Source organism: Globicephala melas, chromosome 6, assembly GCF_963455315.2.
Source record: "Globicephala melas chromosome 6, mGloMel1.2, whole genome shotgun sequence".
In the NCBI taxonomy this organism is placed as follows: Eukaryota; Metazoa; Chordata; class Mammalia; order Artiodactyla; family Delphinidae; genus Globicephala; species Globicephala melas.
Window position 1 is genome coordinate 89,913,704 of NC_083319.1, and position 15,870 is coordinate 89,929,573.

Sequence of the window (15,870 nt, forward strand, 5' to 3'; positions counted from 1 at the left end):
AGCAAGGCCCAGCGTGACCTCACAACTGAGCTCACTGGACCTGGGAAGCTTCGGAGCAGTGGGCAGGGTATGGGCTGCAATCCTGTGTCAGGAACAGCGTCAGCCGGCTCGCAGCTGGAGCAGCCCTGAGGGGACATCACAAAGGCACTACCACCGCCGCCTCAGAGTCAAAACAGGCACGCTGTGGTTCAGGAGGTCGTTGCCTTTCTTCCCCAGAGTGGCCAGGGAATTTTGTGGACAGACCTGGGATGGAGGCCAAAGCTGGGCCCCTGAGCTGCCCAGAAACTTTTGGAGGCCCTCCAATAGGCACCGGCCTGGGAAGTGTGCAGTGAGGCGAGGACAAGCATATCCGCAGCTGGACACCCCAATCACATGGTAAATGGTGCTGCTCTGAGCGCTTCCTGGGATAGGGAGGCAGGTTTTGAGATAGACTCAAGCCTGCACATGATGGTGCAAGGTGGGAGTAAGGAGGCTTTGGTCAGAAGAAATTCAGACAGGTGGGCTGAGTGACCAGGGGCATAGATAGTCTCCACTTCTCCCAACTTCAACCTCCTGTCCTGTGAGCTGGGGCAGTGAGCATAAGGGTGAGGTCTCCAGGTTGATGCTTCAAAGACATCCAGGTTTTTGTCTTAGCTTTATTGAAGTATAAGTGAAATACAATAAATTGCATATATTTAAAGTATTCAGTTTGGTAAGTTTTCATATAGGTGTATACTCATGAGGTCCACAGTGTGATCGAGATAATGAAGGTATTCATCATCCCCACGTTTCCTCATCCCCATTTGTAATTTCTTTCCTCCTCATCCCCAGGCGACCATGACATATACATTTGTTTGCACTTTCTAGTTTTAAATAAATGGAATCATACAACACATACGATTTTTTTTTTTGGTCTGGCGTAATTTTTAGGTGTACCTTTGTTAACGTGCATATCAATAGCTATTCCTTTTTGATTGCTGAGGAGCATTCCATTGTGTGGCTGCTCCACACTTTTTTTTTTTTCCCCTACACTTTAAAAAATCTATTTTCCTATTGATGATCATTGGGTTGTTTTGAGTTTTTTGTTTTGTTTTGGCTGTTACAGATATACACATTCCTATATGAGTCTTTGTATAGACAATATGCTTTCATTGCTCTTGGGTAAATACCTAAGAGTGGATGGCTATGCCATATGTCAGATGTATGCTTAACTTTTTAGGAATCTGCCAGATTCTTTGCCAAAGTGGTTGAACCATTTTACTCTCCCCATCAGCAGTGTAGGAGAGTTCTAATTGCTCCACCCTCATGCCAACCTTGATAGGGTCAGGCTTTTTTTTTTTTTTTTTTTTGCAGTACGTGGGCCTCTCACTGTTGTTGCCTCTCCTGTCGTGGAGCACAGGCTCCAGACGCACAGGCCCAGCGGCCATGGCTCACAGGCCCAGCCGCTCCGCGGCACGTGGGATCTTCCCGGACCAGGGCACGAACCCGTGTCCCCTGCATTGGCAGGCAGACTCTCAACCACTGTGCCACCAGGGAAGCCCCTCTTCTGCCCATTTTTTATTGGGTTATTTTTCTTACTGAGTTTTGAGAGTTCTTATATTCTGGGTACAAATCCTTTATCAAATGTCTGATTTGCAAACATTTTTTTCCCAGTCTATGACTTGTCATTCTCTTAACTTGCCTAACAGCATAAATTTGTAGTTTTGGAGTCCAGATTACCAGTTTTCTCCTTCTGTGGGTCATGTCCAAAGTCACCAACATTTTATCTTGTTTTCCCCTGGAAGTCTTATATTTTCAATGTTTGAGCCTATGATCCATTTTAAATTACTTTTCATATATGCTGTAAGGTATGGATTGTAGCTCATTTTTTTATATAAGGATATTCATTTATTCCATCATCATTTGTTAAAAGATTATCCCTTCTTCACCAAATTGCCTTTGTACCTTTGTCAAGTCAGTTGGCCATACGTATGGGTCTATTTCTCGATTCTCTGTTCTGTTCAGTACCTCTGTTTGTCCCTCTTTATGCCAATAGTATGCTCTCTTAATTACTATAGCTTTATAATATTGAAATCAGTTAATGTTAGTCCTACTCCTTTGTTGTTCTTTTTCAAAGTCATTTTGATTGTTCTAGGTCCTTTGAATTTCCATAGGAATTTTAGAATGAGATGTTCAATTTCTACCAAAACAAATACTGGGATTTTGATTGGCATTGTGATGAATTAAAAGATCCACTTGTGGAGAATTGACATCTTAACAATATTGAGTCTTTTGGCCCATGAATAGGTATATCTCTCCATGATTTAAATTTCTCTCAGCAATATTCTGTAGCTTTTAATGTATAGAGGTCTTGCACATCTTCTGTCAGATTTAAGCATAAGCATTTAATATTTTTAATGCTATTGTAAATAACATTTAAAATTTTTTCACTTTCTGATTGTTCAATCCTAGCATATAGAAATAAGCTTGATTTTTGTATATTAATCTTGTGTCTTGCAGTCTAGCTGAACTCACTTATTAGTTCTAGTGGCTTCTTTGTAGAATTCTTTGGATTTTCTATACAGACTGTTGTGTGATGTGTAAATAAAGACAGTTTTACTTCCTCCTTTCCAATCTAGATGCCTTTGGTTTTTCTTGTTTCATTGCACTGTAGGCTGGGAACTCCAGTGCAAGGTTGAACAGAACCAGGGAGACTCAGTTTTTCGTCATTAAATATTAGCTGACAGGTGTTTGGAAGATGCCCTTTATCAGGTTGAGGATGCTCCCTTCTGTTTGCTGAGAGTGCTTATCAGGGATGAATGTCGAATTTTGTCAGGTTTTCCTGCATCTTTTGAGATGATCCCATAGATTTTCTTTTTTTGTCTTAATATACTGAATTACATTGTTTTTTCCCTAGTGATTGCTAATCAACACTACATTCTTTGGATAAACCCCTCTGGATCATGGTTCCTTATCCTTTTTATATATTGGTAGATTTTTTTTGTTTTGTTTTGTTTTGTTTTTGTTTTTTGCGGTACGTGGGCCTCTCACTGTTGTGGCCTCTCCCGTTGCGGAGCACAGGCTCCGGATGTGCAGGCTCAGCGGCCATGGCTCACGGGCCCATCCGCTCCGCGGCATGTGGGATCTTCCCGGACCGGGGCACGAACCCGTGTCCCCTGCATCGTCAGGCGGACTCTCAACCACTGCGCCGCCAGGGAAGCCCTATTGGTAGATTTTTGTACTGTCTTTGGTTTTGGTTACAGGGTAATGCTGGTCTCATAAAATTAGGTGGAAAATATTCCCTGCTTTTCAGTTTTCTGAAAGAATCTGTGTACAGTTGGATTTATGTTGTTCTTAAATGTTTGGTAGAATTCACCAGTGAAGCCATCTGAGCCCAGAATGTTCTCTTTGGGGATTTTAACTACACATTCAATTGCTTTAGTACATGTAGGACTATTCAGATAATCTATTTCTTCTTGAGTGGGCTTTGGTAGTTTTTGTCTTTCAAGGAATTTGTCCATTTCATCTAAGTTGTCATGTTTGTTGGCATAAAGCTGCTCATGACATTCCCTTATTATGCTTTTTAATGTTTGTGGTGCTCCTTACCCCCACCCGAGTTATTCTGGCTAGAGATTTATCAATTTGATTAATCTTTTCAAAGCACTTGCTTTTGAATTAATTTATTTTATCTATATTTTTTCTATTTCATTCGTTTCTACTCTGATCATTATTACTTCCTTTTTTTCTTTGAATTTCATGTGCTCTTCTAGTTTTTTGTTTCTGTTTTTACTTTTCATTGAGGAAAAACATACAAAGCACAAAGCATAAGTGTGAACTTCCAGATGCTAAACACACCCATATAACAAGCACCCAGATCAAGAATCAGAACATCTCCAGCCCCAGAAGCCTCTTTCAAGGGCCCTCCCCCAACCCAACGGTCACCACTGCCCTAATACCAGCAGAGATTAGTTTTACTTATTCTTGGAACTGTATATATAAATGGAATCATACAGTATATCTCTTTTGTGTCTGGCTTCTTTCACCCAATATTATATGAGATTCGTCTCTGTTGTCTAAATAGCAGTAATTCACTCATTTTCATTTCTGTGTGGTATTTCATCATGTGACTATATCATAATTTTTCCTTCTGTTGACAAAACTTGGGAACTTTCTGGGTTTTTTGTAAATAATGCTCCTATAAACACGCAGGGTCAGAGAACAGGTGTGTGCTTAGTGTTAGTAGATAATAGTTTTCCTAAGTGGTTGTACCAGTTACACTCCCACCACCAGAGGATAAGAGGTCATGAGGGCTTTAGGCAGGGCATAACAATATGTGTCCTAGTCCACCATCCTGCTATCCAGTGTTTGTTGAGCAACAACAAACAGTGAATACACAAGCACACAGCTGAAAAGAGAGACAGTTCTGACTGGGGCTGGCTGAACTCTCATCACATACCATGTGGGCCCAAAGACTAGCCGTAAACAAGAAACAGCTCCTCCCTAAGTAATACACAGTCTATAAGGAGGGTTTAAAACCATGCTCCCAGTGGGGTTTATAGGGTCTGTGTTTAGTACAGAATTTGTGTCTGGGACATAGAGGTGAGGAACATGGCAGCCACCAAGCAGGACTTGAAGGCCTTCATCCCTCGGTCTGTAGAAGGCCCAGAGAACATTTGGGCTAAGGCCTGGAGGAGTGTTGTCTGGAGAAGACGAAGCATGCATGGTGAGCTGGGGTGAACGTGGGGCTCTTAGGAGCTTTGCACCTGGGGCCTAGGCTCTTAGCCTTGTGAGCCTCAGTCGTCTCATCTGTTAAAAGGGCTTAACCCCACAGGGCTTTTAGCTGTACCTTGAGCTTTGTGTCCATTACCTGGTCTAGTTTTTAAGATGGAAGTGAGGTTATTGATTGGATTGGTGTTTGGTTTTGTTTTTTGGGGTTTTTTTCCTGTAACATACTCATTTAGTGCTATAAATATCCTCCTAAGTCCTTGCTATAGTGACATCCCACAAATTATCACATTCATTTCATTTTCATTTAGTTAAAAATACTTTCTAGTTTCACTTTTGATTTCTTCTTTGACCCATGTGTTGGTTACGTGCCAAATATAATATTTGAGGATTTTCTAGAGAGCTTTACATTATTGATTTCTCATTTAATTCCCTGTGGTTAGAGCAAATTCTCTGTATGGCCTGAATCCTTTTGGGGCATGTTTAATGGCCCAGAATATGGTTTGTCTGGGTAAATGTGTCATTGAAAAGAATGTGTGTGCTGCTGCTGTCGGGTGGGAGATTCTACACATGCCAATTAGGTCAACCTAGTTAATAGTGTTGTTCATGTCTTCTGTGTCCTTACTGATGTTCTGTCTACTTGTCCTATGAAATCTTGAGAGAAATATGAGGAGTTGGATGTTGAACTCTCCCAACTATAATTTTGGATTTATCTATTTCTCCTTGCAGTTCTATCAGTTCTTTTTAAATTCTATAGTTACTCTGATGTTTTTTTTAAGTTATCCTTTCTTTTTATGTATGTATGTATGTATTTATGTATGTATGTATGTATGTATGGCTGGCTGTGTTGGGTCTTCATTTCTATGCGATGGCTTTCTCCAGTTGTGGCAAGCGGGGGCCACTCTTCATCACGGTGCGCAGGCCTCTCACTATTGCGGCCTCTCTTGTTGTGGAGCACAGGTTCCAGACGTGCAGGCTCAGTAGTTGAGGCTCACGGGCCTAGTTGCTCCGCGGCATGTGGGATCTTCCCAGACCAGGGCTTGAACCCGTGTCCCCTGCATTGGCAGGCAGATTCTCAACCACTGCGCCACCCGGGAAGCCCAGGTCTATCAGTTTTTGCTTCATAGAATTGTAAGGTTCTCTTTGTGACTTAGACTCCTTTTTTTGGCTGTGTTGGGTCTTTGTTGCTGCACGCAGGCTTTCTCTAGTTGTGGCGAGCGGGGGCTGCTCTTTGTTGCGGTGCATGGGCTTCTCATTGCAGTGGCTTCTCTTGTTGCAGAGCACGGGGTCTAGGAGCGTGGACTTCAGTAGTTGTAGCACGTGGGCTCGGTAGTTGTGGCTCACGGGTTCCAGAGAGCAGGCTCAGTAGTTGAGTTGCTCCACGGCATGTGGGGTCTTCCCGGACCAGGGATCCAACCCGTGTCCCCTGCATTGGCAGGCAGATTCTTAACCACTGCGCCACCAGGGAAGTCCCTAGACTCCTTATTATTATGAAATGACCCTCTTTGTTGCTGGTGATATTCTTTGCTTTGAAATCGACTTTATCTGATATTAATAGAGCCATTTCAGCTTTCTTTCTTTTTTTTTTTTTTTGATTAATTAATTAATTTATTTTTGCTGTGTTGGGTCTTCGTTTCTGTGCGAGGGCTTTCTCTGGTTGTGGCGAGCGGGGGCCGCTCTTCATCACAGTGCGCGGGCTTCTCACTATCGCGGCCTCTCTTGTTGCGGAGCACAGGCTCCAGACGCGCAGGCTCAGCAGTTGTGGCTCACGGGCCTAGTCGCTCCGTGGCATGTGGGATCCTCCCAGACCAGGGCTCGAACCCATGTCCCCTGCATTAGCAGGCAGATTCTCAACCACTGCGCCACCAGGGAAGCCCCTCAGCTTTCTTTTGATAAGTGTTAGCGTGGTTTATCTTTTCTCATTCTTTAACTTCTTTGAACAACTTTAACGGCTTTATTTATTAATATAATTCACTTACCATACAATTCACTCATGTAAAATGTATGGTTCATTGGCTTTTATATTCAAAGTTGTGCATCTATCACCACAACCAATTTTAGCACATTTTCATTAGCCCCAAAAGATACCCCTTTAACTGTCACCCACTCCAACCTCCCAACTCCACCCCCCGCCATGGGCAACCGTTGATATGCTTTCTATCTCTATAGGTTTGCCTGTTTTGGACATTTCATATAAATGGAATCATAAAATATGTGGCCCTTTGTGACTAGCTCTTTTCACATAGCAGAATATTTTCAAGGTTCATATATGTCGTACCGTGTATCAGTAATTCATTTATTTTTATTACCAAATAATACGCTATTGTATGGATAGACCACATTTTATTTATCCCTTCATCAATTGCTGGACATTTGGGTTGTTTCCACTTACTGGCTGTTATGAACATTTGTGTACAAGTTTTAGTGTGGATATATATTTTCTTTTTTTTTTTTGAGTCTATACCTAGGAGTGGAATTGCAGAATCATATGGTAATTCTGTGTTTAACTTTCTGAGGATCTGCCAGGCTGTTTTCCAGAACAGCTGCACCATTTTTCATTCCCACTAGCAATGTATGAGGGCTCCAGTTTTTCCATACCTTCACCAGCACTTGTTATTTTTCTTTTTTTTTAAATTTTATTTTTCAATTATATCCATCCTAGTGGGTGTGAGGTGCTATCTATTGTGGTTTTGACTTGCATTTCCCTAATGTCTGCTGATGTTGAGCATCTTTTTATGAGCTGATTGCCTTTTTTTTTATATGCTCTGGATACTAGACCCTTATCAAATGCAAAATTTAAAAATATTTTCTACTGTTGTATAGGTTGTTTTTTCACTTAATAGTGTCCTTTAATACACAGATTTTTAAATTTTTATGAAGTACAATTTATCTATTTTTTTCTTTTGTTACTCACGCTTTTGGTGTCACATGGAAGAACCCATTGCCAACAAGGTCATGAGGATTTATCCCTATCTTCTTCTGAGAGTTGTAGTTTTAGGTCTTCCATTTAGGTCTCTGATCCATTTTGAGTTAATTGTTATATATGATGTAAGGAAGAGATCCAGCTTCATTCTTTTGCATGTGGATTTCCATGTGTCCTAGCACCATTTGTTGAAAAACTATTCTTTCATCACTGAATTATTTTTGCACCCTTCTCAAAAATCAATTGACCACATATGTGAGTGTTTATTTCTGGACTCTTCTGTTCTGTTGGTCTATATTGTCTATCCTTATGCCAGTACCACACTGTTTTGATCACTGTAGCCTTATATTAAGTTTTGAAATCTTAAGTTTGAGAATTTCAAAACTTAATATGAGTCCTCCCCCTGTGTTTTTTTTTCAATATTGTTTTAGCTGTACTGGGCCCCTTTCAGTTCTGTATAAATTTTCATTTCTGCCAAAAAAGGTCATTGGAATTTTGATAGAGATTGATTGAATCTCTTAATTATCTTTTAAAGGGATTTACATAAGAAGAAGAACAAGTCTTTTATATTTACTCACGTAGTCACCATTTCTGGTGCTTTTAACTCCTTGTAAATCTAGATTTCCATCTGGTATTGTTTTTCTTCTTCTGAAGGATTTTATTTAGCACTTTGTAATGCATATCTGCTGGTGATGAATTCTTACAGATTTTGTATGTCTGGAGTCTTTATTTCACCTCTATTTTTGAACAGTTCTCACTGGGTATGGAGCTACAGTTAATAAGTTTTTTGTTTTGTTTTTTCAAGATGTTGCTCCTCTGTCTCCAGGCTTGTCAGAGAAATCCTGTGTCATCCTTATGCTTCCTTCTCTATAAGTACTGTGTCCTTTTTCCTCTGGCTGATTTTAGTTTTTTTTTTTTTCCTGCATCACTGGTTTTAAACAAGTCTGTGATATGTTTAGTGCAGTTTTCTTCTTGTGCTTGGAGGTTGATGAGCTGCTAAGATTTGTGGATTTATAGTTTCCATCAAATTTGGAAAAATTTCAGTCATTATTTCTTGAAGTTTTTTTTTATCCTCATCTCTTCCTCTCCCGTAGGGACTCTTAACTACCCGTGTGTTGGGCTCCTTGCAGTTATCCCACAGCTCGCTCACACTGTGTTTGGTGTTTTAGTCTTTTTTTTGTCTATGTGTTTTATTTTGTGTAGTCTTATTGCTGTTTCTTCAAGTTTACTAATCTGTGTTGTGCAGTTTTCCGTTAGTCCCATCCAGTGCCCCTTTCATCTCACACCTTGCAATTCCATCTCCTCTATCTTTGGTTGCTGCTTGGCATGGCTCAGTGTTCCTGAGCCTGTAGAAATCAGTCCTGCCCCGTCTCCCGGCTCTGTCACTGTGTCACTCTGTCCTCTCCTTTCCTCGTGGACTGGCTTCTCTGCCCCTTTGCAGGCCCAGCCACCAGTGATTGGGTGCCAGGTTCTGGGTTTCACTGTGTTGGGAGATGGTGCGGTTGTTCCTGTGTGTGTTCATGTGCTTTATTCTGGGATATAGTTTGATCCTTTCAGGTTTTGCCCTTAAGCTTTGTTGGTCGGGACCAGAGAGCATTTCCCCAGCTCCACTTTGCCCTGACCTGCAAGGGCTCTACCTGCTGCCTGTGGGTTAGGGCTTCCCTCTTGCTGGTAGGAACAAGTGCTGCTTACAGCCTCTGTCCCTATGGGTGGCCGTTTCCTGGCTTCGGTGGCTTCCTCACAGGCTTGCACTGACTGTCCCCTGCGAGGACTAAGGGCCCCTCTGTTCAAAGGTCTACTGCCTTCACTGCCTTGTCCACTCACTGTCTTCCAGTACCACCTCCTTCTCTCAGTCCTGCCAGGCCTCAGTTTCTTTCTGCACGGTGGCTGAAGTTCCTTCCTGGAGGAGTGGGGGGTGTCACGGAGCTTACCTGTGCCCTGCCTCTCACTATCTGGTGTTCAGTGACTTGAAAACTATTGCTTAGTCACATAAACTTCCCAGTTGTTTTTAGTTTTCCACATGGGAGGGAGATCCAGACTCTGAGTGTCTTGTCTTGGCAGGGAGGTGTAAGTCTCCAGCTCCATTGTCTTTGAAAAGCTGCCTGGGTGCTCATGGGCCCCAGGCTGGGAGCTGGGTGGAGGTGAAGATTCAGGCCAAGGTGTGAGTGAGTGTGTGTGTGTGTGTGTGTGTGTGTGTGTACACGCGCATGCGTGTTTAGCCATCCCACCTCAGGATAGCCTCTGAGGATGACATGGTGCCTCAGGAGATGTTGGTGCTCCAGCTCGAGATTCAAGGGTGTGTTCTGCTCTGTTTACCCCGTTAGGCTTGTCTGGAGGTTTGGAGAGACACCCATGACCTGGCTGATGCTTTCCAGTACACCTGCCCCATGGGTTGGGTTCTTCCTGCACTTCTGGCAAGTTCTGGTTCGCCCAGGGCTGGTGTGCAGCTGGGGGTTGGGGCTGCCACCCAGGATATGGCAGGTCCTATGTAGACACAGATTTATGCTTTAGTCTTTCCCTGGGACCAGGATGGAAGAGGTGGAGGACAGCAACAGAAATCATAGAGCTGAGCTGACTTGATTTAAAAAGGAGTCTGTGTCTTCACAGAGCAGGTTGTCAGTGGCTGAGAGCAGATGAACAAGACTCACTCTTGGGAGGGAGAGCAGTTACCCTGACCATACCCTACCCTACTTTATTTAGCCAGTCCCCTGCCGACAGAGAAACAAGACACTTTCTACATTTTGATTTTTTATATTACAAACAGTCCTGCTCAGTAACATCCTTATACATGGCGTTGCACGTTTTCCCAGTTGTTTTCTTGGACTAAATTCCTGGACTTCATATTAAATAATAAGTGAATGAAAATGTTTCTCTTTCTCTCAAGAGATAAAGGCATCATTTTCTTTGCTCTTTAGGAGCCCTCTCTTCTATTTTTCTTCTGTGAGCCAGGAGCCCTGTAAAGAGACAAGGTCTCCCCTCAGAGGTCTGCATGGGGTGGCCAGTGGGAAGGGAGCCCCTGGGGAGGACACACACTACAGGCCTATGTGGGTCACGTCCTGGCTACTGTGATGGCGCGGGTGAGAGGGAAAGAGAAGCAAAAGTGCTTACTAGGGGCCGTGACACCTGGGGGGACACGGCACGATGGCAGGTCCGAGCCAGCCGGGACCTGGGGCGTGGACTTGGGCAGGCCAGCACCAATCCTGGTTGTACTTGCCCATGGGGGCTTCTCCCTGAGCCAGCCACATGCTCCTTTGCCTCTTACAGCCCAGAGCTCCTGCTGGGTCTGCGGATGGTGGGTCCTCTCTCCTCTGGTATTTTTATCTCTGTGCTCAGGCCCTGGACAGGTGGGCAGGGTCTCCTGACTAGGACACACATGGGGACCTGTTGGCTGATTCTGAGTGTTCTGGTTCACACTCCTGTCCCCTCACTTGTGCCAGGCTTGGGCTTCCGCCTTCCCAGGCCTCCCCAGGCACAGGTGTCTCCCAGGATGAGTGAATCAGGATCAGGCAGGGGAAGGGCACTTCCCTGAGTCTCGGTTTCCATATCTGGAGGGAGACCTCAGACCCACCCTGGTTCTGGGGGCTTCCCTTCCTGGCCCCGAAGTGGGGCCAATCTGCTGATGGGGGCCACACTGGCAGAGATGGTGGCTGGGGCTTCCTATCCCTGCCTCGCCCCAGTTCCTCCAGCCCGTCCCTCTATCCCATCCCACCAGGGCTCCTCATTAGCTCCACTCCCAGCTCTTCTGTAACCTCACAGCCCTCGTGTAGCCCTTAGGTATCTTGCTCCTCCTGTGTCCCCTTCTTCCCCCACGTGTCTGGCCACAGGGTTGCCTCCAGGCTCCCTCTCAAGAGCATCTCATCTCCTGCAGGCATTTGGACAGGCCCACACGAACCATAAGAAGGTGGCTGCAGACGGCGAGAGCCGGGAGGAGAGTCTGATCCAGGAGTCAGCTTCCAAGGAGCAGTACTATGTGCGCAAGGTGCTGGAGCTGCAGACAGAACTGAAGCAGCTGCGCAACGTGCTTGCCAACACGCAGTCAGAGAACGAGCGCCTGGCCTCAGTGGCCCAGGAGCTGAAGGAGGTAAGCAGCAGAACTAGGGTGGGCTGCTTGACTGTGGGTGGGTGGGAAAACAAGCCAGTGCTTCCTGGGGGCAAGGCCACCCACAAGTTGTTCCACTCCCAGCCCAGTTTTATGTGGTTCATGGTGGTCCAGGAAGGGCTGAGGGTGGCAGGATCCCAGCTCTGCCCTTGGGCTGATGTGAATCCTGGGTTCCTCATGTGAACAACAGAATTATAGTGTCCACCTGCCAGCTCATGACAACAAAATCAGAAGGGACCACCACAGATAGCTCCTAGGATCAGCTCGGCCACTGACAGGGGCCTGGCCATGAAAGGCCTGGGCCGGTGGAGAGGGGAGGGCAGGCATCTAGTGCCCTCTGAGAGAGGTGGGAGGGTGGACCACCATTCGCAAGATGGGGTGGGACAGCATCAGGGGAGCAGCAGAAGTCTACGTGAGCTGCAGTCCTGGCTGTGGCCTTGAGGGGGGTCCCTGGTTGTTAGAGCCCACAAGTTCTCATTAGGAAGGGCAAGAGGCCTTGTTCTGGGCTGTGGGAAGACCCACTCTCTGGCCTCTATTCTCCTGGGTTGGGGCGGGGAAGGGGGAGCAGTGACAAGTGACCAGAACAGCAGATGGTTCTGAGCGGTGGGCAGCTCTGAGGTCGACACCTCAGATGTGAGGATGTATGACAGTCAAGGTCCCACAGGGCTGGGAGGGGACACTGGCAAGGTTTGGGGCAGAGCCCAGGATCCGGCAACAGTGGGGAGTAGTCACCCACCCTGGTTTGGGATCAGAGATCACCAAGGCTTGTGGGCCTGGGAGGAACTTGGCTGGATCCAGGGGGAGTGCATGATCTCATTTCCTCCCACAGGAGCATTCTAGTCAGGGTGGGGAGAAGGGGCCATTGGAGCTGTAGATTTGACCACCCAAGTTAGAGACTAGACTCTTTGCTGGCTAAGCACCCTTTTCCGGAAGAGCCAGTAGAGGTGCTCTGCCCAGCCCAGACTCATTCTGCTCCTTCCCCCTTCTAGAGGGGGCAGTCAGGAGCGTGGCGGGGGACTTGCTGACTACTGGCTTTGGTGTCAGGAAATGAGCTCAGCCAGTCCCACACACTGCTATTAAAGAACAGGTCTGGTTGGGCCAGGATTCCTGCTGTTTCTGTTAGTGCTTCAGGAGGAAGCCTTCCACTCCCCACCCCCATACACCCTCAGTTCATCTTTCTCCTGAGGCCCCACCTGTGCCCCTGATCACTGTAGGAGCTCTGTAGGATCACTGTGGAGCCATGCCAGGTTCTTGGTTGGAGTGGAGGCTCTCCATCACTGCCTACTCAGACTAGAGCCCTGGTCAGTGTCCCCATGATTGCTGGCTCTGTCTGTACTCCGCGCCCATCCCACTCAAGTTACTCTTCTGCTGGTCCTGGCCCTGCTGCTTCTGCCTGAGCTGCTCTGCTGAGCTCCTCCATGGCCGTCCCCCATCCTACAGGAGGCTTGCGCCAAGGCTCGGGCCTGGCTGAGGAGGCTGGATCATGAGGACACAACACCAAGCACTGTCCCTGATAAGCACCAACCTGTACCTGTCTTGGTGTGACCCAGCCGAGGAGGCTTTGCACAGTCGCCATAGGAGATGCCCCTTCCACAGAAGGTCATTTCCCTCCCTGTGCCTGGTCCTGCTTCCGTCCATGTTCAGTGACTGATGGGCCAGCTGTGCTGTGCCCTCTGACCCCCACCCCCATCCCCATCCTTCCACCCTGCGATAACTGGCTTAGGGGTTCAATCCCCCATGCCCAACTCTCCAAGAGGAACTTGTGGCCTCCATCATGTGACACGTGTAGCAAACATGCTCAGCATGTGAGACAGTTCCAGCTACCCCATAACTTGTCCTCTCAGTGACGCTGTGGGCATCCACTTACTTCCCCCATCTCACAAATTGGGAAGCCAAGGTGCAGAAGGTTTGGCTGCATGCCTAAAGTCAGTGGGTCCTGACCTCTGCACTGTGAATGGACGGGCCCTGTCGACTTCTGTCCTGGGACATGGCCTTGGGCCCCATTTTGCAGATGGAGAAGCAGAGACCCAAGGAGCTGGGCACAGCCACAGCTGGCTGGAGGCAGAGTCAGGTCCTTGGCACATGCCAAGGCCTTCCACGGATTTGCCTTGGGAATGGAGGAGTGAGGGCTTCCTGGCGAAGCAGGACTGTGAGTTGTGGAGGGGTCAGCAGCATCTGCCCAGTGGGACCCCCCACTAGGAAAAATCTTTCTGTCCCATTGGACCCTGGCCTTGCTTTCCTGGTGGACTCTGCACATGTCAGGCCCTGCACAGGCCCAGGAGTAAGTGACAAAGATGTCCCAGCAGAAGTTATGTCGGCTGTCATCTCCCCTGTCCTGGCTAGGAGCCAGGAAAAGGCTTATTTCCTGCTGTGGTGGCATCTGGGCCACCAGGAGCTGCTGGAAGAAAGCAAGGTGTTTGGCCACAAAGTGAGGTGGTGGGTATTGGGTGAGGGGCAGCAGCCCCGTGCTCCAGCGTGGAGTGGACAGGCTTGGACAGAAGGACACCTGGCTCCAGAGCCAGGGCATGGAGTTGTCACATGGGCAGACAACCCAGAGGTTGCTAATCATCCAAATTCCTCGCTTACTAATTCTGCCTTCCACCCAGCCCTGGTATACAGCTCAGTCTGGTTTTCTACCGCCTTACAGCAAGGACCGCCTTTCCACTGTTTCTTGTTCCCTCCTAAGGCCTTACTGGGAGCACTTCTAACTACCATTCGTACCTCTTCTAGTGTTATTTTGTGATGGTATATGCATTCCCTAAGGCAGCTGAAGATTTCTCTGTGACTCTTCTCTGAGCCTCACCAGAGTCACCTGAAACAATTACATTTCTCCCAATAGTCTCAAGGCAGTCTGGCCTTTTCCTGTCCTCCTCAAAGCTCTTCCAGCTTCTGGCCATCCCCACCTCCACAGCCACTTCCACATATTCAGGTATTTGTTACAGCAATGTCTTTTTCCTGGTATTAAACCTATATTTGTATATTTGTTCTTTCGGGCCACCATAATAGATTGCTACAAACTACTGGCTTAAAAACCACAGAATTTTATTCTCTAAGATTTTCTGTATCTGAAATGAAGGTGCTGGCAGGACCGTGTTCCAGGTGGAGGCTCTCCAGCTTTTGGGTGCCGGCAACCCTCAGTGTTCCTTGTCTTGTGTTCACGTTGCTCCGGTCTCTGCCTCTGTCTTCACCTTCTCCCTGTGCAGGCTCCACAGCTCTGACGGGGCTGGGGCATCCCTCCCACCTCCACCCTGGCCTTACATGGGGCCACAGGCCTTTCCTGGGGCTTGGGCTATGGCCTCATGGCTAAACATCTTGTCCTTTCCTCTGAGGGAAAATACTGACCAGCTTTGGAGCGCTCCTGTGCAGGGCGGTGCTCCGTCCCTGTGCCTTAGTTCCAGCTGTGCCGTGATGGGGCTTCTGCAACATGGGGTACTGGCTGCTCTGCATTCCAGACTCCCAGACCTGACTTCAGTACAACACCCCTCCTCACTTACTCAGGGCCTCACTCAGCAGCAGCTGACACCAGTTGGCCATGTGTGTGCTGTGCGTGGGCGACTATACACGTGCCTCAGTGAACAAGACAGAGCCTAGAGCAGCACCTAGCACAGTTGGTACTCAGTAGTGAAGGAGTGGGTGATGCCCCTCGGGGCGGTCAAGCACCAAGTGCAGTGCCAGTATGGAGACAGCGCCAGTGAAAGGTTTTCTGAGCCACACAGAGGCCACATGTTGTTCAGGTCCATTTCTGTGAAAGGCAAATCCACAGACTGAAAGAAGATTGGTGGTTGCTAATTGGTGTGTGGTTTCTTTTTAGGGTGATGAAAATGTTCCAGAACAGGTAATGGTGCACAGCTCTGAATAAGCTATAACCACTGAATTGTACACTTTCAGTGGGTGAACTTCATGGTATATGAATCATATCTCAATAAAAAAAAACAAAGACGATTCCTGTGCAGGAAGACTGTGTAAGGGTTCAGCTCAGCAGAGGTTTCTGGTGCAGCCTGGGCACATAGGTTCCGGGATGCAGAGGGCTTCGGCCTAGGCAATCAGGCTGGCCCGTGGTCTTATCTCTTTCTGTGTTCTTTCTGTCCACCTCAGGACCACTTGTTTTATTGAGGGGAGTTGTTAAATTTTAAATAAAGCCCATTTACATTGTTCGTGACCAACA

The 15,870-nt window shown here is 46.9% G+C and overlaps 1 protein-coding gene across 2 annotated transcripts in view; it reads left to right on the forward strand.

Moving 5' to 3' along the window:
* LOC115847431 (inositol-pentakisphosphate 2-kinase) overlaps positions 1-15,870 on the forward strand; it is a 155,050-nt gene that overhangs the window by 27,079 nt on the left and 112,101 nt on the right. For both annotated transcript variants that reach the window (XM_060301182.1, XM_070045777.1), the window contains exon 2: positions 11,475-11,687. In XM_060301182.1, the coding sequence (XP_060157165.1) occupies positions 11,475-11,687 (213 nt within the window). The remainder of the gene's footprint in view (positions 1-11,474; positions 11,688-15,870) is intronic.